The sequence below is a fragment of the Natrix helvetica genome (genome assembly GCF_964273705.1).
Source record: "Natrix helvetica genome assembly, chromosome: 14".
In the NCBI taxonomy this organism is placed as follows: Eukaryota; Metazoa; Chordata; class Lepidosauria; order Squamata; family Natricidae; genus Natrix; species Natrix helvetica.
Window position 1 is genome coordinate 11,041,115 of NC_138564.1, and position 26,495 is coordinate 11,067,609.

Sequence of the window (26,495 nt, forward strand, 5' to 3'; positions counted from 1 at the left end):
CTGGCCCAAAGTCACCCAGCCGGCTTTTATGTCTAAGGAGGAACTAGAACTCCCAATCTCCCAGGTTTTTTTTTGACCTGTTGCCTTAATCATTAGATGACACTGGCTCTCCTCGCTTCGATAGACCTTTTCTTAATCCTTTTCCAACCTCATGAGCACTGCCACGTTTATTCCTCCCGTAAAAATGGAAGATGATTAATTAAAAGGGCAGGACCAAATCTCCAAGATGCCAAGACAACTGTCTGATGGATTTATCTCTGGCTTGTTTTTAGAGTCCCCTTTTTTTGTAGGTGTTACGGCCGATTTTAAATTAGCGCTGCCATTTCAGACCCCAGGAATAAAACGAAGACTCTCCCTGGAGGACGTTTGCCCTACTTGGTTCTCCGAAAACTGTTGGGCTTTTAATTACAATTCAACGTATGCCTCTTCATAAATAAAACAGTTAAAAGCGGCTCCGTCTATGTTCCACCAGCCCAATTCAATCATGATTCCCTTGACTCAGTTTCCTGGAAGGCACGCAACCTCAAACCCTTTGTAAGACCATCAAGAAGGAGTTGGCCAGTTTGCAATTGGGTGCATCCCTATTCAAGTCTGAGCAAAAATAAAGGAAAGAAGAACGGAATCCGGAGATAAAGCAGATGTTGCTTTTTAAAAAAAAAAACGTAAGATGGTTTCATTTAACAACCACAATGTTCACTTAACAACCCACCACAAACAAACAAACAAAAGTCTGGTTAAATTGGATTGGCCACGACTTGTTTTATGGCCATTACCGCTTACGATCAGATTACCGTTGTAAGACAAAGGACCATCTCAGCATTTAAAACAGTTGTGTGTGTCTTGGCAGGTAACAAGTTGAGTGTGAGAAAACCCCGAGATACGTCTGCCAAACCAGCAACGCGCAGGTACCCCTCAAGGGACAACCCAGCCCCAAAAGTTCCGTTGCTAAGCAGGACCGTTGTTAAGTGAGTTTGGCTCCACTTTTAAGACCATCGTTAAGTGAGACACACCGCAGTTGTGAAGTTAAGAACCCTCAACTGTTGTTGAGTGGCATCGGGCTTCCGCATGGACTTTACTGGCGAGACAGTTGCAAAGGGGCACAGTGACCGTCGTAAGTATGAATCAATTGGGCAAGTGCCTGAGTTTGATCACCTGACAACGGGGAGGTTGCAACAGTCGTAAGTGTGAAAAACGGTCATACGTTGCCTTTTTCCAGGGCTATGATAATTTTGAGCAGTCACTAAATTGTTATCAGTTGAGGATCGTCTGTCTCGTGTTCGGAGAAAGCGAAATCGTTAAACTCCGTTCAGTTTTGATCAGACTGGAGCCGAAATTCTGCATCCAATGCTCGACTTAAGAATGCAACATTCGCCTTCCTCCAAACCCGGTGAATCAAATCAGGAATTACACCCCCAATTTTATGGATCTTGGTCCCATTCCTGTTGGTTCTGGAATAAGCCCCACAGAACGCGGTGCCGTTGATAGGAGACAGCTACAAATCACAGGTTTCACGCCCGAATTTCACGGAAAAGTTCCTTTCCGTAAAAGAACTAGCATCATTCAAAGCAAGAACCACTTCCCCCCCACAAAAAAATCGCTGTTTTTCTACGCTATTGCAAAAACAACCAGGGGAAACTCCAAAGTTTCCTTGGCAGTTTTGTATTCTAACCAAACTCTGCTTTTGATCCCTTTTGAATGTTGCTTCCTTTGCTAAGAGCTTCTTATTCCTCGGGGATATGTAAACAATAGGGAGGGGGGGGAAATTCAATGTATATCAAAGCGAGCTTAAGTCATGCCTAAATATTATGACTGGGGAAGAGATACTTTGAAGGCGTTTGGGGGAGAAAGGCCCCATCAGCCTGGGGGGTGGAGGAACTTTGCTGGGTGGGGGATGATGGGTGTTTTGATCCAAGGCATCAGGTCTGGAGGAAGAACAGGTTAAAGGTACTCCTTGTTTGGGAGGGGGGGGATTTTACACAACTGGCAGTGAGAACAATTCATCGGTGGAACGGCTGGCCTTCAGAAGTTGGGAGTCCTCCATTACTGGAGGTTTTGAAGAAGAAAATGGACAGTTACTTGTGTCGGGAATGGTATGGGGCCGTGATGGCAAACTTGTGGCACGCCGAGCTCTCTCTTTTGGGCACATGCGCAGTTGCCAGCTGGTCTTCGCGGACGCCGGAGCGCCACAAAACAGCCCAAAAAAGAGCCAAAAAGGACCAAAACAGAGGGCATTTTCAGGCTTTTTTAGAGAAGCGTTTTGGGACTGTTTGTTGGGCCAAAATCAGCCTAAAATGGCCTGAAAAACCGGCCCAAAACAGGCATGCACATGCATTCACCATCACTAGTATAGGGCCCCCGGCTTGAGCAGGGGGTTGGGCTAGATGACCTTCCGAGGTCCCATCCAGCCCTATGATTCAGTAAGATTTTCCATAAACCTAAAATGGATTTAGGGACTCTTTGGAAACTGCTTAGAGAACAGCCCTCAAAACTGGTGTGAATATTATATATTGATTTGAGCGTGAATACACTTCACGACAAAGGGACATGGGGTGGCTCAGTGGCTAAAGACGCTGAGCTTGTCGATCAGAAACGTGGATCGGCAGTTTGGCGGTTTGAATCCCCAGTGCCGTGTAACGGAGTGAGCTCCCTGTTCCTTGTCCCAGCTTCTGCCAACCTAGCAGTTCGAAAGCAGGTAAAAAATGCAAGTAGAAAAATAGGAACCATCTTTGGTGGGAAGGGAACAGTGTTTTGTGTGCCTTTGGCATTGAATCATGCCGGCAACATGACCACGGAGACGTCTTCGGACAGGGCTGGCTCTTCGGCTTTGAACGGAGATGAGCACCGCCCCCTAGAGTCGGGAACGACTAGCACACACGTCTGGAGTTTAGCTTGCGTTGTGTGAATCCGACTCAAGCAAAAAACCGAAAGAAGCCAGAATCTCATTTGCCCAAAATTGGAAACAAAAAACAATTCCCTCAAACGCAGAGATTATTAAAAAGGTGCTAGAATGCGCAGAAATGGATAAATTACCGATGGAACTAAGAGACAGAGAGGAAATGGAGTATTATACAGTAAGATATGTACTAGGTGGTATAATTGGCTTGAAAAGAGATGTGAAATTAATGCCTAAGGAATATATAGAAAATGTAACAAAAGAGGATGGTACATATTCAGAAAGTAACAGATGTAAACATTGTATATATATATATATATATATATATATATATATATATATATATATATATATATATATATATATATATATATATATATATATATATATATATATATATATATATATATATATATATATAAATATATAAAAAACGAAACATGGAACGAGGCATATAAAACAATAGTAGAATGGAAAGTCTGAAATTAGGAAGAAGAATACCGATAACGGTGTAATTGTAAATGGTTAAAAAAGCTGAATAAAAATGTTTTTTTTTAATTTAAAAAAAGGAAAAGAGGGGGAGGGGGCTGAAAGAGGGAGATCAATCCCAGGCTGGAGGGCAAAATATGTGAACTTGAAGCCAAGGGGCGGGGTGGGGGCTGAATTAATAGAGAGGATTGGGGAGGGGGCTTCCCGCATGGCAGGTGGACAGGAGGAGGAGGAACCCCCGTTTTTTCGGATCCAGTTTAAACTGAACTCCAAAGAAAACTGGCCCAAAAGAAAGAAAGAAAAAAGAGGAAGAGAAGTTTGGGGACCCCCCCCAAAGGACGCTCCCTCCCCAGAAGCAAAGCAGGAGACGCAACGACGCAAGGGACCCCCCCCCGCGTTAAAAGAAGTCCATTTAGGGTTTTATAAGGGGGGGGGCGAGAGACAGAGAGAGATCGGGGAGCGTCCGAAAATGGGACGGAAGTTTCTTCCAACACTTTAAAGGGAGTTTTGTGGGGGGGGGGGGGGGGTTAAACGAGGCGGACGCCTGCCCGCGGAAGGGATCGCGAGGGGGATAAGAGAGTAATCCAGCCGATCGCACGCCCCCACCCACCCAACCACGACCACCCACCCCCGGGAAAGGGAAAATAAACCCACTGGGAAAAGTAAAGGAAGCGCAGCGCAAAGGGAGAAAGGAGGGAGGGGAGGACTAGAAGCGACCCAAAGAGGGAGAGAGAGAGAGAGAGAGAGAGAGAGAGAGAGAGAGAGAGAGAGAGACCCCCTCCCCAATTCCAGGCAGCAAAGGGAGAGGGGGGGTTGAGGAGAGGGGGACCCTCCCCCTCCCCCAAAAGAGAACAAAGTAAAGAGGTTCCCAAGGAAGGCGGAGGGAGGGAGGGAGGTCGTGGGAAGAGAGAGATGGCCAAGAGAGCAACAGCAGCAAAAGACCCCCCCCCAAAAAGAAAAGGAATTAAGGGGAGGGGGGGTAGCCCCGTTGGCGCGTGGCTCACCCAGATCGTCCATGTTGCCGCCGCCGCCCCGACTGGAGGCGCTTGGTGCTGCTGCTGGCCGCCGCTGCTGTCCCGGGAGCGCGCGAGGGCGCGTGGCCGCGAGCCCACCGAGGCCCGCCCCCGCCGCGCGGGCGCCAGCTGGATGGCGGAGAGGGGGGAGGAGGGGGAAAGGAGGCCCCGCGGCGTCTCTGCGGCGCTAGGGTCCTCTAGCGACCCAGTTTGGGAATGACAGGAGGGGGGGGAAGCCTCACGCCCCCCCCCCCCCCAGATGGGGAATAGGGGGAACTTCTTAAATCAATCCCGTTATTGCTTGGATTCGTTGCTCTCTTTAAGGGTAAACGTTTCTCAACTTTTGGGAACTTTTAAGACGGGTGGACCTCAACGCCCAGAATCCCCCAGCCAGCTAGTTGAGGGATTCTGGGAGTTGAAGTCCACATGATTGAAGTCGACAAATCAGTTTTTCTCAACTTTAAGAGGGATAGACTTCAACTCCCAGAATCCCCCAGCCAGCATGGCTAGCTGAGGGATTCTGGGAGTTGAAGTCCACAAGGTTGGAGACTTCCCCTGCCGTAGATCAGCCTTTCTCAACTTCTTTAAGATGGGGAGGGGGGACTTAAACTCCCAGAATTCCCTAGCCAATATGCTTCGTGGACAAATCCTGGTTCGAAGCCTCAACCCCCCAGCTTGTAAAGTTTTTAAAGTCAAAAGCGAAACTAAGCGGCTTTTCCGAGGAGTTAGCCCTTATTTTGTTTTCAAGTCTATTTTTTAAACCAGCATGTTCAGTCTCCGTAGAGACTGTCAAAAATTGCCAATGCCGACTATATTTCAAGTCGTCATGGCGGGGTATTGGGAAAAGTTTTCAATTAGCAATAATCGCGCCTCGGATAAACCTCATTGGCTACGATACTGCCACTGCGCAAAGCTAACGAGATTTTGCCAATCGTTTCGAGGCCAAACCACGCGACCATGAATCAAGCAACGGTGATCCCCAAATGCAATCTTATCAGAGCGATCGTCTATCTTGTACCCTGTAAACGGATGCATGTTGCAACTCGGTTTTGCATGTTGGACACGAAAAGGCGCCCCGCTTTCCCCCTCCCAAGCGGATCCGGTGCTGCAAAGCTTGCTGGGAACCGTATGTTAATGAGAGCTGACGTCACACTCGGAAGTACGAGCTGGGTGGAAAGGGAGGGCGGGGGGGACTGGGCGGGGTTTCCCTGCCATTCAAAGTGTTGCATGAAAAGGAACGCGTAGAAACATCAGTGGGGAAAAATTAAGACTAGATCTCTCCATTGCAACATTAGCAATGTATAATAGGTGCCTGACTGCCAGTAGAGCTGGTCTGCAATAAACCAGGCCACCCCTAGAGAGCAGCAAGTGCTCCATCTCTCTCTGGGGCCATCTCGTGGCCGTTGGGAATATTGCAAGCAAGAATTCAAAGCCATCATAGTTCTCCAAAGGAACAAAATATGGAGATTTTATTGGAGGTTTTAGTCTACTATATTTCAAGTCTGATTTTGAACCAGTTCCTCCCTCTCAGCCCAACCGAGATGGTCTACGGGTTTCTGGCGCTCTCCATAATCTATTCTATTCTATTCCTTATTCTATTCTATTCCTTATTTTATTCCTTATTTTATTCTATTCTATTCTATTCCTTACTCTATTCTGTTCCTTATTCTATTCTATTCCTTGTTCTATTCTATTCCTCATTCTATTCCTTATTTTATTCTATTCTATTCCTTATTCTATTCTGTTCCTTATTCTATTCTATTCCTTGTTCTATTCTATTCCTCATTCTATTCCTTATTTTATTCTATTCTATTCCTTATTCTATTCTGTTCCTTATTCTATTCTATTCCTTGTTCTATTCTATTCCTCATTCTATTCCTTATTTTATTCTATTCTATTCCTTATTCTATTCTGTTCCTTATTCTATTCTATTCCTTGTTCTATTCTATTCCTCATTCTATTCTACTCTATTCTATTCTACTCTATTCTATTCTATTCTAAGACTAAGACTAAACAAATGAACCCACAATAAATATTCGATTCCTTCCCCCAAGTCAATGCATTATGATTGCTTTAAGTCTTATTTATACAGCGGTAACATTTCTAAAAAAAAAAAAAAGGAGCGCTACACAAAACTTGCCAAACAGGGTAATTAATCTTATGCCCATTTATAAGGAAGTAAATTCCATTGAACTTTGTGAACTTACCATCCTCAAGATAAGGGTGGGGAATAGAAAGTAGCAAACTTTAAACCTTAAAAGAAATAAACTATTCACAGAATGGTTGTTGAGGTACTCAGGAAAACGTTGAAACTACTTTCTTTCTCTCTCTCTCTCTCCCTCCCCCCCTCCCGCCTGACGAGCCAGCCGCTGTCTGAGCAAGATTCCTTTTGCGCCTGCGCTTTGGGCCTCTCCGCCGACGGGGGTGGTGGTGGTGGTGGAGTAAAACGGAAGAGAAAGAAGTACTGGCAGAGGCGCTCCGAGGTGCGAGGGGGGGGAGAAGGAAGCGACGCAAAAGGGCGGCGCCGCGCGTGCGCAATGCAGCCCGCTCGAGCCACTGGCAGTTTTTTTTTCCAGCCGCCCGGGCGGAGGAGTTGCGCATGCGTCTGGGAGGGGAAGCGACGAGCGGCGGGGCACAGGGGTTGTCGCCGCCGCTGTCAGTTCCGGCTGCGGGTTGAGAAGCCGATCCGGCCTCGGCGCCGCCTGAGGAGACTCGGCCTTCGCGCCACGACGGAGCCCGCCCCCTCCCCCCAGCGGCCATGGCCCGGGACTACGACCACCTCTTCAAGCTCCTCATCATCGGCGACAGCGGTAAGGGCGGAGGCCTGTCTCGGCCGGGATGGCTCCCACCCAGCTCGGCCTTTCTGAGGGCGGGGAAGGCGGATGGGCGGCCTGCGGGGGAGGGGAGGAGGGAGAGAATGGCCCTGAGGGGGGGCAATGAGTGGGGGGAGGGGCTGAGGTTTTTTTGTGGGGGGGGTGAGGCCCCTAGGAGGGGGGTGGGGAGGAGGGAGAGAACCCCCCCAAGAAAGGCAGGGGCTTCAGAATAGGAGGAGGGGGAGCAGGGGGGTTGTATGGGGGGTGCTGATAGGAAAGGGGGGGAGGAGGACCCCCTAGGAGGGGGGAAATAGGAGGGGTGGGGAGCAGGGGAGACCCCCCCAAGAAGGACTTGAGGTAAGGCAGGAGCTTCAGAATAGAAGGAGGGGGAGGATTGTATTGGGGGGGGGTCCTGATAGGAAAGGGGGCGAGGAGGACCACCTAGGAGGGGGGAAATAGGAGGGGTGGGGAGCAGGGGAGACACCCCCAAGAAGGACTTGAGGTAGGGGAGGGGCTTCAGAATAAGAGGAGGGGGAGGATTGTATGGGGGGGTCCTGATAGGAAGGGGGGAGCAAGGCCCCCAGGAGAGAGGAAGCAGGGGGAAGGTCTTGCTATAAGGGAGGGGCCCTATAGGAGGAGGAGGAGTGGGAGGATTGTCTTGGGAGGGTCCTGATAGGAAAGGGGGAGCAAGACCCCTAGGAGGGGGGAGGGAAGCAGGGAGAGACCCCCTTAGAAGGACTGTCAGGGAGGGGCTTTCAGTCAGAATAGCAGGAGGGACAGCTAGGATGATTGTAATGGGGGGGTCCTGATAGGAAGAGGGGAGCAGGACCTCTAGGAGGGCGAAGAGGGGGAGACCCCTCCTAGAAGCACTTGAGATAAGGCAGGGGCCTCAGAATAGGAGGAGGGGGAGCGGGAGGATTGTAGGGGGGGGTGTACTGATAGGAAGGAGGAGCAGGACTCCAAGGCGGGGGGGGGGGCGGACAGAGGTCCCCTGAATATTTGAAGGACCCAAAAGGGAGTTAAGGGACAGAGATCCCAGAAGGATAAGAGGTGGATGGGAAGGAGACCCCGGAGGGGGGATTTGGGGAGGGGGATCCAAGATGGATCTGCTCCGTTCTGGGGCAGCAGGTCTCTGGCCATGGGGGGAGGGGTCTGGCCTGGAGAAACTGATGGTGGTTTCCCTTTTCAGTGTGTTTTCTTGGTCTTCTGGTGGGTTTGTGGGAGGGGGAGGTGGAACGGGGAGAGAGGTGTACAGGTTTTCCCTTCCTGGAGAAATGTTGATGGAGATTCTCCGTCATCCAGGTCACAAAGATGGTGTTTTCCCCCCCAAAAAAAGGCAACTGGACTTTCTTGGTTTTTTTTTCCTTGAAGACGTTTCGCTTCTCATCCAAGAAGCTTCTTCGGGAGCTGACCTGCAGAAGGAGACCCGAGGAAGCTTCTCCGATGAGAAGCGAAATGTCTTCAAGCAAAAAAAAAACAGAAAGTCCAGTTCCCTCCGGGGGTTTCCTCGATAAAGAATCTGGTTGGGTTGTGATGCGTGTATCAATAATAAGAAGCCAGGATTTGACATGGCACCTTTATGCAATCGGCATTAAGTAACATCTTTTTATCTCATTCTATTTTGCAAAGTGGTCAAATGGGAAGGGAACAAGAAGAATCCAGATTCTTGCATCTTTGAGCAGGGATGAAATTGTTTGGAAGCCTGGAGAGCCAACTGCCAGTCACTGGTTTTGAGTTTGCATGATAATATCCCACTTAACTGTAATTTTGCTCAGTTTGTGTAATTTCTGACTTCATACGTGTGATAGGCTAAACCATCAACTGGCTCCAAGGGCTGGATTCACACAGCACTCTTAAGATAAACTTGGCTTGCTAGTTTTGGTTCAGTTAATCATATGAACGTAGCCAGTGTGAACAGCAGTTCTAAAAAGTTTGTGGTTTGACCTGATAGATTCCTGAACTGGCTGGCTATTTTCTCTCTAGGTTTCCCCCCCACAACAGACGTGTTTGTGACTTATCCAAGGCCACCCGGTAATCTGAATGGATGAGCAAGACTTTTATATAGCACTTCTGATCACTGAATCACTTTACGTAGTGCTTATTCAATTTATCCCAGGCTTTCTCCATAGAGAGCAGTGATGTTCCTGAACATTTTGTGGCCCCGATTATAACATTCTTGCAACTTCCTTCAAAGGTAGATTAGATTTATAGAGTCTATTAATAAGTTAATAGGTCACCCAGTGAGATCTATAGGAAGCAGGTTGATTTGGACTGTGATCTTTATGGCTTTATGTAGTCTAACCACGCTGACAGGTAGTCCTCGGCATGGCCACCACAGCTGCCATAAAATTCATTAGTAAAGTGGTCCAGCCATCAAGTGAGGCATCATGTGATTTTTACCATCCTTATTTTGCCATGGTCGTTAAGTGAACCACTGTCCTGGTCACTAAGTGAGACAGCGATAACAACTTGCTGGCTTCCCCCATTGACTTTGTTTGTTGGAAGCCAGCTGGGAAGCTCACTTGACAGATGTTGCAGCCGTCGTAAGTGTGCGACAGTTGCCCAATGCCTGAATCACGATTACATAACTGCATGGATGCAGTTATAAGTGCGAGGACCGGTAATAAGCCACTTTTTAAAAAAAATGTCTTTTTGAACGGTTGCTAAGGAAATGATCATAAGTAGAGGTCTACCTGTAGATTTTAATTGCCTCGTGCCCTTCTTATGCTTTCATTCTTGCTTAAATTTACATTTTGCTTAAATCGATAAGAAAGAGCCTATTATTTATCCCGTGTTTGAGATCTGGCAGGGAAGGGGCTTGCCTAAGATTACATTTTGCATTGAGGATTCTTTTATTCATAACTTGCACTTCAATCGTATGTGCATCCACCTTCTAGTGATATTCCGTTGAACATATTGTGACTTGTTTCTGGGATCTGCTTAGCGCTGGGCTCTCTGTTTTTTAAATGTCACGCTATGTTAGATCACTCTTCTGCTCTCCAACTTTGCCTAGATGAAATTATGGATCTTCCCGTCTATTTATGGTGGCCCCACATGGATGACGATAGAGGTGGCACAGTATAAGGCACTATTTGATGTCCCTTAAGTGCTGGGTTATTTCTTCAACTCAATTATATCCACCACTTCTCTTCCTTATCTCTTGTGCTAGTGATTTCACTTCTAGGCCCCGGGGTGGGAGCTGGTAAACAGGAATATAGATTTAGTCCTCGACATATATCACAAATGAGCCCAAAATTTCTGTTGTTAAACTTGTGGAATGGGTTTTGGCCCATTTGCAACCTTTCTTGCCATCATTGTTGAGTGAATCCCTCCAGTTGAGTTAGTCACATGCTTGTTAAGTGATTCAGGCCTGCCCATTGACTTGGCCCATCAGAAGGTCGCCAAAGATGCCCATTGAAAAAGGCCATAAGTTATTTTCTTCAGTGCTGTTATAGCTTCAAACAGTCACTAAACAAACGGTTGTAAGTCGAGGGCTACCTCTAATGTCATAAGCCCTTGACTCCCTGGTGTGATTCAGACCCATCGCTGTCTGATACGTGGAAATCCAGCCTTAAGTATATCAACGCAAGTTTTGGACTGTAGGGAGAACCAAATGAAGAAAGGCTTAAATTAAAAATTTCCTTTTAAGGTTAAAGAATCTGAACTTTTACAGGGGATTTTGTCAATATAAATGGTGGTAGTTTATTAAGATTATTAAGTGCACATAGCAATACATGTATCTATGTTTGTATTTGTTGTCATGGATTGCACCAGTGGGCTAAAACCAATGGCTTTGGTTTTGCCGATTAGACAGATTTGTTGTTATAGAAACGGCTAGTTGTATACTACTGTGTAAAAAGTAAGACGTTGAGGTTGTAATGTTGTTAGCTTGCACTGTGCTACAAAGAGCCTGGAGTCAACGCCTTTTTCTTTCTTCCCTTTGTAACTCAGATGTCCTTTCCCCCTTTTTTTTCTTCCCTTAATTTCCTGTTTCTCTTTCTCTTTGGATTTTACACATTGACAAAACAATAAAAAGCTATCGAAAAAAGAGAAAGACTTAGAAGTACATTGCCTTAAAGTCTGAGGAGGAAAGAGTAGGAGGTGTATATCATATGTTGCAGTGGATTAATGAAAAAGTGTTGTAAAATATTTCAGAGATAATTATTAGAGGCTGGATAAAAGAGAAAGATAAAAGGAATACTGTTTCTTTTCATTGTCCAGCCACCAAACACCTATCCAGAGGTTAGCTTTTTAGGTATACCTCATTATACCTGCAGCACAGATAGCTTGTAATTTAATTTCTGTTTAAGGGCCATTGTTTTATTTAATGGAGTAAAGGCAACAATAACCTGGAATGCATACAGACTTACTTATAATTGGGGTTTGTGTGAAATAATTTCTACCTTTATTCCCTCTGAAGAGCAGCAACGTCCTAGCGAAAAGGAAAAACTGAATAGGGATTGAGTTTTGATCTCCCAACCTAATCGCAGTTCATTTAAGGAGCAGACAAGTCTTAGGCAGACTTCGGATTATAGGAGCCCAGAGATTTGGTGAAAGGGAGGTTTATAAACACAGTGCAGTCCGTAACCAGTTTCAGTGCCCTTTGAATTCCCCTACTTGATGGACAGCTTGAATGTTTTGTTCGAAGGACAGTTTCAGGGATGTGAGACAAACCTTGAAAGCTAGGTGTTCGGATGAGTAGGTCACACTACAAGAGCGTAGACTTCATTTCGTGTTAATTGAAAGCCCTTCTCCGTTCCCACATCTGACTCTCGTGAAGAATAATTCACTCTCTTCTTCCCTCCCTTTCGTATTTAACTTAGTTATAGACCCAAGATCTCAGCCTTCTTCTTTCTTTTTTTACTATCTACGCTTCACCAAAGTTTCTAGAAAGCAAAACAAGAGTTTCATGTTTACAGAGGTGTGAGCTAGAAACCAAAGCTTCGGTTCTCACCTTGCCTACAGTTTTTGTTTAATTGCGTAAGGAATATTATCATTTCCTCATTACTGGTCTTTTCTGTAATATGGCCTGTCTTATTATGATAAGGCCGTTGAAATATAAAGAACAGGGGTCGACTTGGGAGGAAGGCCACAGGTGGGCGATGAATGGCCCCTCCCAGAGGAAATAAAAGAGCGAAAGGGGAGTGGAGTTTGCAGGAGACCATTCATTTGCCTACCTTATTTTTCAGAGTATAAGACGCACCTTCCCCCCCCCAAAAAAAGAGGGTGAAAATCTGGGTGCGTCTTATACACTGAATGCACTATTTCTGGCCTCCCGAAACCCCGCCCTTTTGCAAAAACAGCCATGCATAGCCTTTAGGAGGCTTCCAGAGTGCTCCTGGGGGCTGGGGAGGGCAAAAATGATTGAAAAACAGGTCGTTTTTGCTCGTTTTTGCCCCCCCCCCCCCCGTCCCCAGGAGCACTGTATAAGCTTCCTAAAGGCTAAGCATGCCCTTTTTTTGACCAAAAACGGGCCGTTTTTGGGGAGGTTTGCAGAGTGCCAAAACTTTTTTTTTTTAATTTGACACTTCGAAATCTTGGTGCGTCTTATACTCCAAAAAATACGGTAATTGGTTTGTGACTCTCCGAGACTCCTTGGCAAGTTTTGCAGAGATCGTCCTGGCAGCTCTCCAAGCCAGACAAGGTCTGTGACGGTAAATCCTCCCTCGAAAGACTTTCCTGGAGGTGAATGAGCAGAATTCACGGCAAATTAATAAAAGGGGTTTTTTGTCGGGACCAGGAGTTGGCTTCAGGCTCTTGGGAAGCCTCGGTCAGAACATAAGCGTGCAGGCAAAAGAGCCGTCCTCTGCAGTCTGAATGGAAAGTCCCTTTTTCTCTTGGTCCCTGTCAATCTTCGCAGTGAGCCACGTCAGATGGGCTGATGGATGTCGACCGCTTGCCAGCAGCAAGCTTGCAAATCCTGCTTGTAGCCCAGGCAGGATGCTGGGATTGTTCCTTTGGCTCAAGATGGAGCTACCTAGTGAGAGTTGCAGGTGGAGATGTGCACAAGTAGCCCTCAACTTAGCGACAACCTTGTATCGTTGCGTGAGACTATTGTTAAGCGAGTTTTGGCTCGTTTTACGGCCGCATGCCGGCAGGGGAATTCTGGGAGTTGAAGTCCGCCCGTCTTAAACTTGCCGACGTCAAGGAGCGTGTGATGTTTATTTTTGTGTCAAGCCAGGGTCTGTGTGGTTTGTGGCTGAAGGTTGTGTGTGAGTCGAGCCACTAGGCTGAACGCAGTTGGATTTCGTCCTTGGCGTTTGCAACCCGTAAAGGTGCAACTCTCCTCTATCACAGCCAGAGCTTTCTTGTATCTTTGATGCCATGGTGGAAAGGAGGAGCGCAGCTTGTGTTTCGGCGTGAAACAGAGGCCCTTGCAGGAGGCGGAAGAGGAAGTGGTAGCTACATCCTGTTGTGTATAAGTCTTTTGTCTCTAAGACACCAAGGAAAAGCATCCCTCCTGGCCTTGAAATTCTCCTCCTGGGGCTTCTTCCATCACATGTAAAACACTTCGGCAATCACCAACATAATAATAGGATAGAATAGAATAGAATAGAATAGAATAGAATAGAATAGAATAGAATATTAGAATGGAATGAATTGGAATAGAATAGAATAGAAAATTAGAATAGAATAGAATGGACCTTAGAGGTCTTCTAGTCCAACCCACTGCTCAAGCAGAAGGCCCCATACCATTTCAGAGAAGTGGCAGTCCAGTACATAGAATAGAATGAATAGAATTAAAAAAATAGAAATAATAGAACATAATAGAATAAAAAAATAGGAATAGAATAGAATAGAATAGTTGGAAGGGAACTTGGAGGTCTTCTAGTCCAGTCCCCTGCTCAGGCAGGAAGCCCTACACCACTTCAGACAAATTAGAATTACCGTAGTACAATCCAGTTTGGTCAAGCGCTCTACAATTCTAGATTTTAGGTCAGTTTAACTTAAAAGAATGATGCTTTTTCATTTCTTTTTCATTTATCGCTTCTCCTTATTTTGAATGGAATGTTCTGGATATTCGGAAACGTTTCTTTTTTCTTTCCGCTGGTTAATGATCACAATAAAGTTATTTGTATAAAATTAGTATGGAGGGACACGGTGGCTCAGTGGCTAAGATGCTGAGGTCGATCAAAAAGTTTGGCGGTTCGAATCCCTAGCGCTGGAGTTGACCGGGCAACGACTCGCGTGTCCTAACAAATGGTTCCACGTGCCATCTGTGGCACGTGTGGTGTAGGTTCGCCATCTCGGATATAGGGTCTGCCGCTTGAGCAGGGGGTTGGACTAGAAGACCTCCAAGGTCCCTTTCAGCCCTATGATTTCATGACGCACTTTCTGGCAGAGCAGATGTGCAAAACACCTGCCAGCCAGGCACCCTATAAATATTCAAACAGGCATGGCACAGCAAACAGCATGAAAATCAAACGGTGCTCTCGCTTGCTCCAGCAATGACTGGCAGAACTGAGCAATGACTGGCAGAACTGGCAGAACTGAGCTTTTCCTTCTTCCCTTTTCTCCTGCAGGTGTTGGCAAGAGCAGTTTGCTGCTACGTTTTGCAGACAACACTTTCTCAGGTAAGGTGGGCATTGGCACCGCCAGGGTCCCGGGATCACGGGATCCCCTTTGTGTGACCTGACGCCCACATTTCCCCCTATAAATAAATACCTGGGCAACACGGGGTTATAGGCTAGTGTATGTATGTATGTATGTATGTATGTATGTATGTATGTATGTATGTGTGTGTGTGTGTGTGTATATATATATGTATTCGGGTCTTTTCCCGTGTAAGGTTGAGATTGTCTTTGCAATGTTTCGGCAGGATCTCACCTGCCATCTTCAAGCGTGGGCTTAAAAAGACCCGAATACAACAAAACCAGCATATATATATATATGTATGTTGTATTTGTACTGACCTTCCTCCCATATTTAGGCATACCAGGGGTTGTAACACAAATATATATATATATATATATATATATACATACATACATACATACATACATACATACACACACACACACACACACACACACACACACACACACACACACACACTATGGTATCGCCTTGCACGACACAATGATAGCTTTGTGCGGGGCCCTTCACTACTTGCCTTTTAATTGTCATTTCATCTTTTTTGGGGGGGGGGGTTCCTGTTTATTTTTATGATCAGGGTAAATTAAGCATCTTCCTCCCTTCCCTGTTAAAAATGCTTTTATAGCCTGACAATGGAGACACACACACACACCCTTATTTTTTTAAAAAAATAATGAGAGCTTTGGGGGATTTAAAATTTTAATTTCGACAAGATAGCTGGATGGAAACAGTGAGAGGCCGAGAATATTTTCCCCTTAGATCATTTGTCAGCCGCCGAAAAAGGATTCCCAGTCAATGGGGCAGCCAACTGTCTATGATTGGTTTGTTAGCACCCACAGCAATTCCTGTGCTGTTTCTTCCCCTCCCCACGCAGGCAGCTACATTACCACAATTGGGGTCGACTTCAAAATCCGGACAGTTGAAATCAACGGGGAAAAAGTCAAGCTACAGATCTGGGACACGGCGGGACAGGAGCGCTTCCGGACGATCACCTCAACGTGAGTCTGAGTTGGTTTTATTTGATATTTTAAAAACCCAATCTGATAACTGGATTTCGTCATGGCTTTCTTCCGATGAGATGATGATAAGACGACAATTTCTTCTTCCTAGCTGTTGTTTCAAATTTTCCCTCTGCCCTGTTGACCTCGATGAGCTAGATTGTGACCCGTGAAAGGTGCAAGGTGTTAAAAACGCGTGGGAAGCGTTTGCGGGTTTTTGTCTTCATACAATACAGAGGTACTCCTGGTTAATTGGGTTCCGGGAGGCGCTATGAGTACCAAAAATGAGTACCAAACAAATGTTTTCCCAGAAAGAATGATATAACGAGTCACTAGGTGGATAAATTCTAGCAAGCCCCAGGAGACTGGAGTTCTAGCCCTGCGTAGGTATGAAAGCCAATTGGGTGACTTTGGGCCAATCACCAGGAGAGTGTGAGTTCTAGTCCCGCCTTAGTCATGAAAGCCAGCTGGATGGCCAATCACTAGGAGATTGTGAGTTCTAGTCCCGCCTTAGCCATGAAAGCCAATTGGGTGACTTTGGGCCAATCACCAGGAGACAGTGAGTTCTAGTTCTGCCTTAGGCAGGAGAGTCTATTGGGTGACTTTGGATCAGTCACACTCACTCAGCCCAGCCTACCTCACAAGGATGTTGGAAAAGAGGAGGAGATATATATGCATATTCTGCTTCCCTCCCTCTTTTTCTCTCTCTCCTCTCTCCCTTTTTCCATCCTCCTCTTTCTTTCTCTCTTAGCCAAACATCTGTGGAATACTAGAAAGCTTTGCTTGGGTCTCTGTCTGTCTGTCTGCCTCTCCCTCCCCTATCTATCTATATATCGCTATTGTCTGTCTGTCTGTATATCTATCTATCTATCTATTATCTATCCATCCATCCATCCATCTATATCTATCTATACCTCTATATCTCTATTATCCATCCATTCATCTCTATCTATCTATCTATCTATCTATCTATCTATCTATCTATCTGTCTCTTTCTTTCTCTCACCCTCCTTCCTCCCCCCCTCCCAATAACATGCCTAGCATTCATTAACTGATATGCGGCACTCTTTATACTTTGCCAGCATTGAGGATGGAGGCTTCCTGTGGAAGGGCCTTGCTTAGCCTTCATCTCTCACCAGAACCGTAGTTCAATTTGCTCCTGAATTAATGAAGAAGTATGGCTAAAAAAAATCCCTGGCTTAGTCCGAGTAGGCCTTCCCTTCCGCATGAGATGGTGTTGCAACTCGGAGTGGGAACTAAGCTCGACAGGAGGCTTTCACACCCAACAGACGCCTGAATACCGCTGAGGTTTTCTTTTCTATACCAGAGGTTGTCATAGAATCCTGGCAGAGCGACTTCAGGGAAAGAAACGACAAAAGTAGCTGTGATTCATGGACTGCTTGAAAACGGGGGGGGGGGGGGACGGGGGACCCCACAGAAGTCATTTGCTTTGACGCCTAATTCTTTTTTATCCTAGCAGGGATGATTCGTCCGGCCGGTTCTATCCGTTTCATTCTCTCTCTTTTCATTCAAGCGGTTTTTTTTTTTTTTTTGCTAGGGAAAAATGAGGAACTGACAATATAATATTTGTTGTGGATTTTTTTTCCCCAAAGAAACCTGAAAATTGTCTCTTGTGAGGAAGGCAAAGGTATTTCCAGCGTAGTATTTCCATTCCTTTAAATAGACGTTGCAAGGTTGCTTTGGAAGAATTCTTGAGTGGCCTTAAAATATCTCCGCTCTATACATAACGCTTTTACCACAGGCCCTGTATGTAAAAGGGCAGGACTTGATTTAGAGCAGACAATGTTTAAAATGTCGAATGCAACGGTCATTATTATTATTATTATTATTATTATTATTATTATTATTATTATTATTTTAGCTTTGCCCCAGGCTCAGGAAGGCAGGAACGAGAGCGGAAGCTAAGGAAAGGAAGAAAAATTCCAATTTGTCCTTGAGACATCAATCTGAAGGGCACCGCTTTTCCCAGGACCGAAAGAAGGAATTGATACTTGTGAGGTTAGATTAGCTTGGCCAATAAGATTGAAGGCTGACTCAGATTCCCCAGAATTCACTGGTGACGCCATACTTGAAATGGCACTTCCCAATTCTGGTCACCACAATGGAAAAAAAAAAAGATGTTGAGATTCTAGAAAGATGAAGGGTTGGAACTGGGTGTGTCTAGTCCAAGAAAGAGAAGGACTAGGGGTGATATGATGGCAGGCTTCCAATATCTGAGGGACTGTCACAGAGAGGATGGGGGGGGGGGTCAACCTCTTCTCCAAAGCACCTGGGGGGCAGGACAAGAAGTAATAGATGGAAGATGTTTACATTATAAATAGATTATTAAGGAGTTATCCTGTAGTAAGATGGGCAAGTCCCATGGACTGCAAACCGGTCAGTCCTAGAGGAGGTCAACCCTGACTGCTCTTCAGAAGGCCGGATCCTGAAGAGGAAACTCAAGTACTTTGGCCACCTAATGAGAAGGAAGGACTCCCTGGAGAAGAGCCTCATGCTGGGAACGATGGAGGGCAAAAGAAGAAGAGGACGGGAGAGAAGGAGGTGGCTGGGTGGAGTCACTGAAGCGGTCAGCGTGAGCTTCAGTGGACTCCAGAGGATGGTAGAGGACAGGAAGGCCTGGAGGAACGTGGTCCCTGGGGTCGCGATGGGACGGACACAACTTTGCAACTAGCAACAACAAGATGGGTGGCCAATAAATTTTACAGGAAAGAAAGAAAGAAAGAAAGAAAGAAAGAAAGAAAGAAAGAAAGAAAGAAAGAAAGAAAGAAAGAAAGAAGAAAGAAAGATGATAGATAGATAGATAGATAGATAGATAGATAGATAGATAGATAGATAGATAGATAGATGATAGATAGATAGATAGATAGATAGAGATATGAGAGAGAGATAGATGATAGATATTGCTGATGGATGGATGAAAGGATATTCAAACTAGAATTTCTTTCTCTCCATGCAGGGCGAGGCCTAAGGGCTGAGCGTGTCTGGAAGTTCCTCAAAAGTGACCATGTGGTGTCTAGTTTGCTGAGGATCTCGGTTTTTCAGAAGAGAGAAAGAGAGAGTTAGTTTTTAAAATCTCTTTCTGACTTCTGCTGGTGTGAAGATTGCTTAAGCAATCCACGGCAGGCAGAAGAGTTTCAACAGAGGAACTTCCTTTCCTTGTGAAGGGGGTGGAGTTTCGGGAGGCAAAAAATGCTGTATCCAGTGTATAAGATGCACCCAGATTTTCAGCCTCTTTTTGGAGGGGAAAAAGGTGCATCTTATACTCCGAAAAATACGGCATATAGTGGTTTACTACATCTAGTTCTTTCTCCCCAGATATTAAAAAAAGTATCTTTCTTTGATGAATTTATTAGATATAACCTGGCTCTTTTTTCGGGTTAATTTTTAAGCCAAAATTGTGCAGGTCTTCCTTGTGGCTAGTATGAATATTGTAATTATTCTTGTTAATGTTTGATTATCAGGAGCTTTTGGTCAGTTTTTCTTGTATATAACCAGTGTCCCATGTCTGCAAGTTCAACGTAGTATAAATCTACCCTGTTTTCCCGAAAATAAGAACCTAACCAGAAAATAAATCCTAGCATGATCCTTCAGGGTGCTCGTAATATAAGCCCTACCCCCAAAATAGGACCCAGTTAGGATTGTCTGCTAGATGGATGCATTCAGTACCGTTCCCCTAATCAAGGAGAGAAGCAACTTAGAACTGAGGAGAAATTTCCTGACAATTAAAACAATTAATCAGTGGAACGACTTGCCTCCAGAAGTTGTGAATGCTCCATCATTGGAGGCTTTTAAGAAAAGATTGGACAGGATTGTCTGGAATGGTAATAGGGTCCCCTGCCTGAGCAGGGGGCTGGACTAGAAGACCTCCAAGGTCCCTTCCAACTCTGCTATTCCGTATTCTATTCTTTCCCGCCTGCTGCTTCTCTCCTGAATGTCTCATCCGCTTGAGGGAGGCTCCCAGGGGCAGCAGTTGGCCCCCAGCTCACAAAGTCCTCTCCGCGCAATCTGATATTTCCAAACCTGCCAATTTTGCTTCCCACAGATCTCTTCCAGCATTTCCATGTCATGTGCTTCCCCCGTAGCATTAATGCACTGAAAGAAGAGCCAGCCACCTGATCAATCTGTTTCTCTCTCTTCCCCACCACCCCTTTCCAAGCTCCAGATTCTACTCCTCTGCCCAACAGTTCTCCAGAATCTGTCAGAACCTGCTAGATTTCACACCGGATGGATGGATGGATGGATGGATGGATGGATGGATAAATAGATGATGATGATAGATAGATAGATAGATAGATAGATAGATAGATAGATAGATAGATAGATAGATAGATAGATAGATGATAGATAGATAGATGATAGATAGATAGATGATAGATAGATAGATGATAGATAGATGATAGATAGATGGATGGATGGATGGATGGATGGATGGATAGATAGATAGATGATAGATGGAGGGAGGGAGGGAGAGGGGGGGTAAGGGCAATTAACCAGTAGAACAACTTGCCTTCAAAAGTTGTGGGTCCTTCATCACTAGAGATTTTAAAGAAGAGACTGGCAAACCATTTGTCTGGGATGATATTGGCTCTCCTACTTGAGCAGGGTGTCGGACTAGAAGACCTCCAAGGTCCCTTCCAGCTCTGTTCTATTCCAAACAGTGAACTCCGAGTCAGTGAATTCGTGGCCATGCCTTAATAACGCTCACCTTTGCCCTCAGGTATTACCGAGGGACCCATGGGGTCATTGTGGTTTACGACGTCACAAGCGCCGAGTCTTTCGTGAACGTCAAGCGGTGGTTGCATGAAATAAACCAGAATTGCGACGATGTGTGCCGGATATTAGGTAAACTCTCTGGTTTGGGGAAGCTTTTCATAGAAGAAGGAAGGCCCACCCTACTGGGAAGCCTTTATGCCACAAGGTGCTACTGCAATATAGAAGAAGTACCCTGTTTCCCTGAAAAAATAATAATAATAATAAGCAGCAATATAGAAATCTCTGGGGCAAGAAAGTAAAACTTTCATTACTGCTAGGCCAGATTTTATACCTGCCTCGAGCCTTCAGCGGCTCCTGAGCCGTTTTTACAAGTTTGCAGCCATGGCTTGTAAGAAGCAACGGGTGGAAACTAATCAAGGAGAGCAGCAACCTAGAGTTAAGGAGACATTTCTTGGCATTTTGGAACAATTAACCAGTGGAACCACTTGCCACCAGAAGTGGTGGGTGCTCCAACCCTGGAAGAGTTTAAGAAAAGATAGGATAAGAATTTGTCTGAAATGGTTTAGGGCAGGGGTGGGCTTCAAAAATTTCAGCAACGGGTTGCTGAGTGGACACGTCGCCATGGTGGGCATGGCCTAATTGGCCTCCTGCACCAAGGTGGGAGGGGGTCATTTTTTCCCCCAGACTCCGGAGGCATTCCGCGAGGCCCGTTTTTCCCCCTCCCCTAGCCTCCGCACAGTCCCTGCACTTACCTAACATCGAAAACGGGCCCTGTGGAGACTCCTGGGAGTGACGGGGTGGGATGGGAGGGGCAGGGTGGGGTAGGAGGGGCCAGCCAGGGGTGGGATTTGGAGGTTCTCCGAACCGGCCAGAACGTTGGCTATGGGTTCTCCCTCTTGAATGGGGGGGGGGGGTGGGGGGTTGGACTAGAAGACCTCCAAGGTCCCTTCCAACTCTGCTGATCTGACTTTTGGTTTCCATTGCTCTCACAGTTGGCAATAAGAACGATGATCCCGAACGGAAAGTGGTAGAGACGGAAGACGCCTATAAATTTGCTGGACAGATGGGCATCCAGCTGTTTGAGACCAGTGCCAAAGAGAACATTAATGTGGAAGAGGTAATTGGGGAAGACGGTGGGGGGGGGGTACCAGTATTGCTTCCAGAGCTCGGCCTAATAAGGGGCGGTCAAGACTTTTCCCAATCTTTCTATTTCACTCACGATTCCCCCTAACAGTTGGGGCTTCTTCCAGCCCCTAGTCACGTAACAGGCTTCCTGGGGCGATGCCACAAGGGCAAGTAAGATGGGATTAGACCTAATTGAGCATGTCAGGACTTTAGAGACAGCATACAGCAAGAGTGGCTTCTTCCTAAATTCAACAGGATGAGTCGCTAACTCTTTAGGGCAGGAGTGTCCAACGTGGCAACTTTAAAAGCGGCGGACTTCAACTCTCAGAATTCCCCAGCCAGCTGTTGTGGCCTGCCAGTGGAGCTAGCAGCCGATTCGGACAGTGAGGAGGTTGGGGAGGAACCTGGGCCAGTCCTGGAGTCTGGAGAAGGCTCTGATGAGGGCTCTGTGTCGGAGGCAGAGAGGGGGCCAAGGCCGTCTGACAGTTATCAGCTGCCTTCGGACATCAGTGGGGCAGAAGAACAGCTGGAGCCTGTTCCCAGTGTGTACCTGCTCAGAGTTGCCAGACGAAGGGAACAGCTAAGGAACAAGTGGGAGTAAGGCCAGAGGTGGACGATGAATGACCCCTCCCAGAAGGGGGGGAGGTCAGGCTTGGAGAGTGGCCAGGCCAATATCTTTCAGACGCTACAATACTTAGCAAGAATGCAGGAATGAACTAATGGTCTCCTGCAAACTCCACTCCCCTTTCGCTCCTCTTTTATACTCTATGGGAGGGGCCCTTCACCGTCCACCTGTGGCCTTACTCCCAAGTCGACCCTAATCTCTGAGATGTTCTTTTCTTCTGGAAGTTCTGCGCATGCGCACACTGGGAATAGGCTCCAGCTGTTCTTCTGCCCCACTGATCTCCAACTCCAAAGGCAGTTGATAACTGTCATACGGCCCTGCCCCCCTCCCTCTCTGCCTCCGACACAGAGCCCTCCTCAGAGCCTTCCCCAAACTCCAGGACTGGCCCATCTTCCTCCCCAACCCCCCTCACTGTCCGACTCTGCCGCCAGCTCCATTGGTGGGCCACAACAGCTGGGAGATGTAGTTGAGCAACTGCTTCCAAGCCCCTGAAATCAAGGCCTCCATAGCCCCATTCCTAATTGTCTCCTCCCCCCCCCCTTTTTTTTAAAATCTCCTTTCCTCCCCAGATGTTCAACTGCATCACGGAGTTGGTCCTTCGGGCGAAGAAAGATAATCTCGCCAAGCAGCAGCAACAGCAACAGAACGACGTGGTGAAACTCACAAAGAACAGTAAACGGAAGAAGCGTTGCTGTTAATGGCCTTCCTCCTCCTCCTCCTCCTCCTCCGGGGGCGGCAGAGACTGGGCCTTCGGGCAGCCCCCGCCCTCGCAGCCTGGCGCAAGCGCTGCCCCAGGACTCTTCCCCCCTCCTCCTCCCTCCCCGCGTGCCGTTATTTAAAGGAGCTCCCGCCGTCTTCTCGATCAGGAGGCACCTTAACCTCAACCGTGCCAAGAACAGGATGGGACGGACGAAGGTTACGCCCGGACTCTGCCCATCCTAAAGTTTATTTTTCTTCCTGCCTCCACCCCCCCCCCTTTCTTGAAGAGCATCTAGTAGACAAGGAAGACTTGGCCTACGGAGGGGACTTCAACGTTTTGTACATAATGTATATGGGCTTTGAACCAGCTGCACCCCTCGCTTCTGCCTTTTCTGACGCCACCAATCATGAATTGTTCAGAACTCTTTTTTTTTTTTTGTCGTTTGTTTATTTGTTTTTGTTTACTTGCTATTTTTTTCCTCTCTTTCCCTCTCCAGAAACACAGCCCAATAATAACCTTAAAACTCGGCGGTTCTCGTTGGCAGACCGTTATTCTTCAGCCTTCATGAGCCTTTTAAACGAGGAGCGGGTCCTTGGCGATCCATCTTTTGAAATCCCCCCCTTTTTTTCCCCCCTCCCTAAACTCTGGAATCATTGGACATTCCCCCGGGAGTTGTTTTGTGTTTTTCCGTCCGTCAATCCTTTCCTTTCCAGAGAAGGATAACGATCCCGCTTTCAAACCTCCGTGGCAGAGGGAAAAAATTAGGATCAAAACTCATATCGCCCTTCTGATAGTATTCCTGTCTTTGTTATAAGACTTCAAGAACGAAAATCATCTTTTTTTTTTAATAAGTGTGTCTCATTTTGTACCAGGTATGAAGTGTGAACAGAGAAATGTGCTTCTGATGGGATCAATTCTCCTTCCTTTTGCCCTCCCCTTAATTTTTTCCCCCCCATTCAAAAGCTGGAGAATTTGGGAAGGAACAGCTGGATGGTTTTCGTCAGTTCTCCATTCGAACAAAACCTGCGTCTCGATTCCGATTCTAGCTGCCGAAGAGCCGAATAGGTCTTCTAATTAGGTTAAAACAAGGTATAATAGGAGCTTCTACCCACCATATAATCACCAGCTTTTGATTTGATGCCCCGACAGAGCATATCAAGAGGGCAAAAGGAAGTCCTCAAATCCCTGGGACGTCTCACCCTCCGTTGTCCTGGCATCTGACGATGACCAGGGTCATGTCAAGAGATGATTATCATTCAGCATTCCGATCTTTGGGCTTCAAATCTTTGCCGGAAGGGCTCAGCAAAAACCCTGGTATTTATTGTCCGGCTGTTCTTTGGACAGGAAGTAGCAACAGCCACCCTGCTCAAAGCAAAAAAAAGCGACGAGTTTCCCCCTTAGCCGAAGGGAATCGTCATTCACTTCCACCTGTTTCGCCGTGGACTTGTAAGATACTTCCGACCTCCTCGGAGACGGTTCGGGCCCTGAGCAACTTGTGATTTAGAAGGAACACCAGCAACGACGGAAGCCCGTAAAAAGGAACAAGAAGGGGAGGGGGGGTTGGATGTCCGCTGGGAAGTGGCGGCTAGAAGCATCGAGGAATTCGCGCCGGCGGGACATTTTCTCAACAATGCAGCTGTCTGTAGTGAACAAGCAGGGCTTGGAGGGCTGTTTGCAAAGCCTGGGAACCCCACGTTCTGCCTCGGAAGGGTGGTGGGCTTCCCAAGGCAGCATCCCCTCCAGGCCTGTCCGCCGGGTGGGGTGGGCTGCTACGTAACCTCCGGATGTTGTGAGTGCGGTGGACGGTGCACAGGGTTGGGGGGGGGGAAGGGGAAGGGGCCGCACCTTAGCAGTGCTAATGTCGAAAGTGAAATGTCTTAACTGGTTTGCTTTAGATGATTTCTGTATATGGGAACTTTCTAATTAATGCTTTTTAAATAATTAAGAAGAAGAAGAAAAAAAAAACAACTAAAAATAAAGGTGCCAAGCTGCCACAGTTTCCTCCCGGGCTCCGGTTTTTGCTTCTCCTCGCCTCCGGCGGTCGAAACCGCTGGCAGGACCCCCATTCCCCACCCCCCTCTCAAATCTGACACTTGGGAAGTGGAAGCTCCTTTCCGGAAGGAGTTTGTTTGCCCTCTATGGTTTCTTGCCCAAAAGCAGGCCACGGGTGTTTAATTTCCAAGCTTAGTTGGCCCAATCTGTTTTTGTCTTTTGGGGTGGACGTAAACGGAGGGGGTAGTAGGTAACACGTTGCACTTGCCTATGTGTGATGGTGAGTTTTTCCCGTGCTAAGTTGAGGTGGCCACAAGTAGCAATCGGATCCTCAGGTAGTAGGGAACACTGATTTTTTTTCTTTTCTTTTCTTACAGTAACAATTCCGAGAGAGTGTTGAACTGTTTAAATAAATAAATTCAAAAAAAACCAACCCTTGAAACTGAAAAATACCTTTGTGTGTGGGGGGGAGGGTGTTGCATGTATATATGCATGCACAAAATGGGTCAACTCACCACAACCAACTTGCCCCAGTGCCTAATGTGCGGATGTGCAGAGGAGAGGAGAGCAGTGGAAATCTATGGGCCGGTCCTGGGGCCGAAAGAGCCACCGCTGCTAGAAAAGTCCCACTCTACCTCTGGGGATCAAAGGCAAGGGGTGGAGATGAATAGATGTGGTAGACAACTATTCATCTTCTGATCAGACGGACTTGTTATCCTGCGAGAGAATCTTTTTGCCGGGGGTGCTGGCGCTCCTCGTAAAGGAATCATTTGAGTTCACTTCAGAGGGTTTTGGGAGCCGGTCAGAACAGTCGAATGCTTCAGTAGCCCAGTCACACTGATTCAAATGTGATAGGTTAAAGGTTCCCCTTGAATATTTGTGCTAGTCGTTCCCGACTCCAGGGGGCGGTGCTCATCTCCGTTTCAGAGCCAAAGAGCCAGTGTTGTCCGAAGAAGTCTCCGTGGTCATGTGGCCGGCATGACTAAATGCCGAAGGCGCACTGAACGCTGTTCCCTTTCCACCAAAGTTGGTTCCTATTTTTCTACTTGCATTTTTTATCTGCTTTTGAACGGCTAGGTTGGCAGAAGCTGGGACAAGTCGCGGGCGCTCACTCCATTACTCGGTGCTAGGGATTTGAACCGCCGATCATCCTTCTGATCGACAAGCTCAACATCGTACCACTGCGCTACTGCGTGGCTGAACCCCCGTCTCCATCTACAACAGGGGTCTCCAACCCCGATCCATGGAGTGGCACCGGGCCACGCAAATAACCAAAGCCGTATCTGTGGGATACAGGCCGCGCAACAAACGATGCCACCTCTGCTCTCTCCACGGAACCGGTCCTTGCTGCCCGTAAAGTTTGGGGGCCACTAATCGACCCCCACCACATCCAGGTTAATTTTCCCGAGACCCCCATTTTCCCCCAAAGAACCAGGAGACCCGGCTGCTGTTGGTTTTTTTCTACTAAAATAATGCCTTTATAGAATATCTTATAAAAACCGTACAGTTTATATACA

At 46.8% G+C, this 26,495-nt stretch overlaps 2 protein-coding genes across 2 annotated transcripts in view; both read left to right on the forward strand.

Annotated features, from left to right (window-relative positions):
- CIT (citron rho-interacting serine/threonine kinase) overlaps nt 1-26,495 on the forward strand; it is a 211,089-nt gene that overhangs the window by 57,347 nt on the left and 127,247 nt on the right. The gene's annotated exons all lie outside the window — the stretch shown is intronic.
- RAB35 (RAB35, member RAS oncogene family) lies at nt 6,962-25,411 on the forward strand. Its single transcript, XM_081966710.1, has 6 exons — nt 6,962-7,205; nt 14,732-14,782; nt 15,679-15,802; nt 20,541-20,665; nt 21,529-21,653; nt 22,856-25,411. Exons 1-6 carry the CDS (start codon nt 7,154-7,156, stop codon nt 22,982-22,984), a joined length of 606 nt encoding a protein of 201 aa, XP_081822836.1. The 5' UTR covers nt 6,962-7,153; the 3' UTR covers nt 22,985-25,411.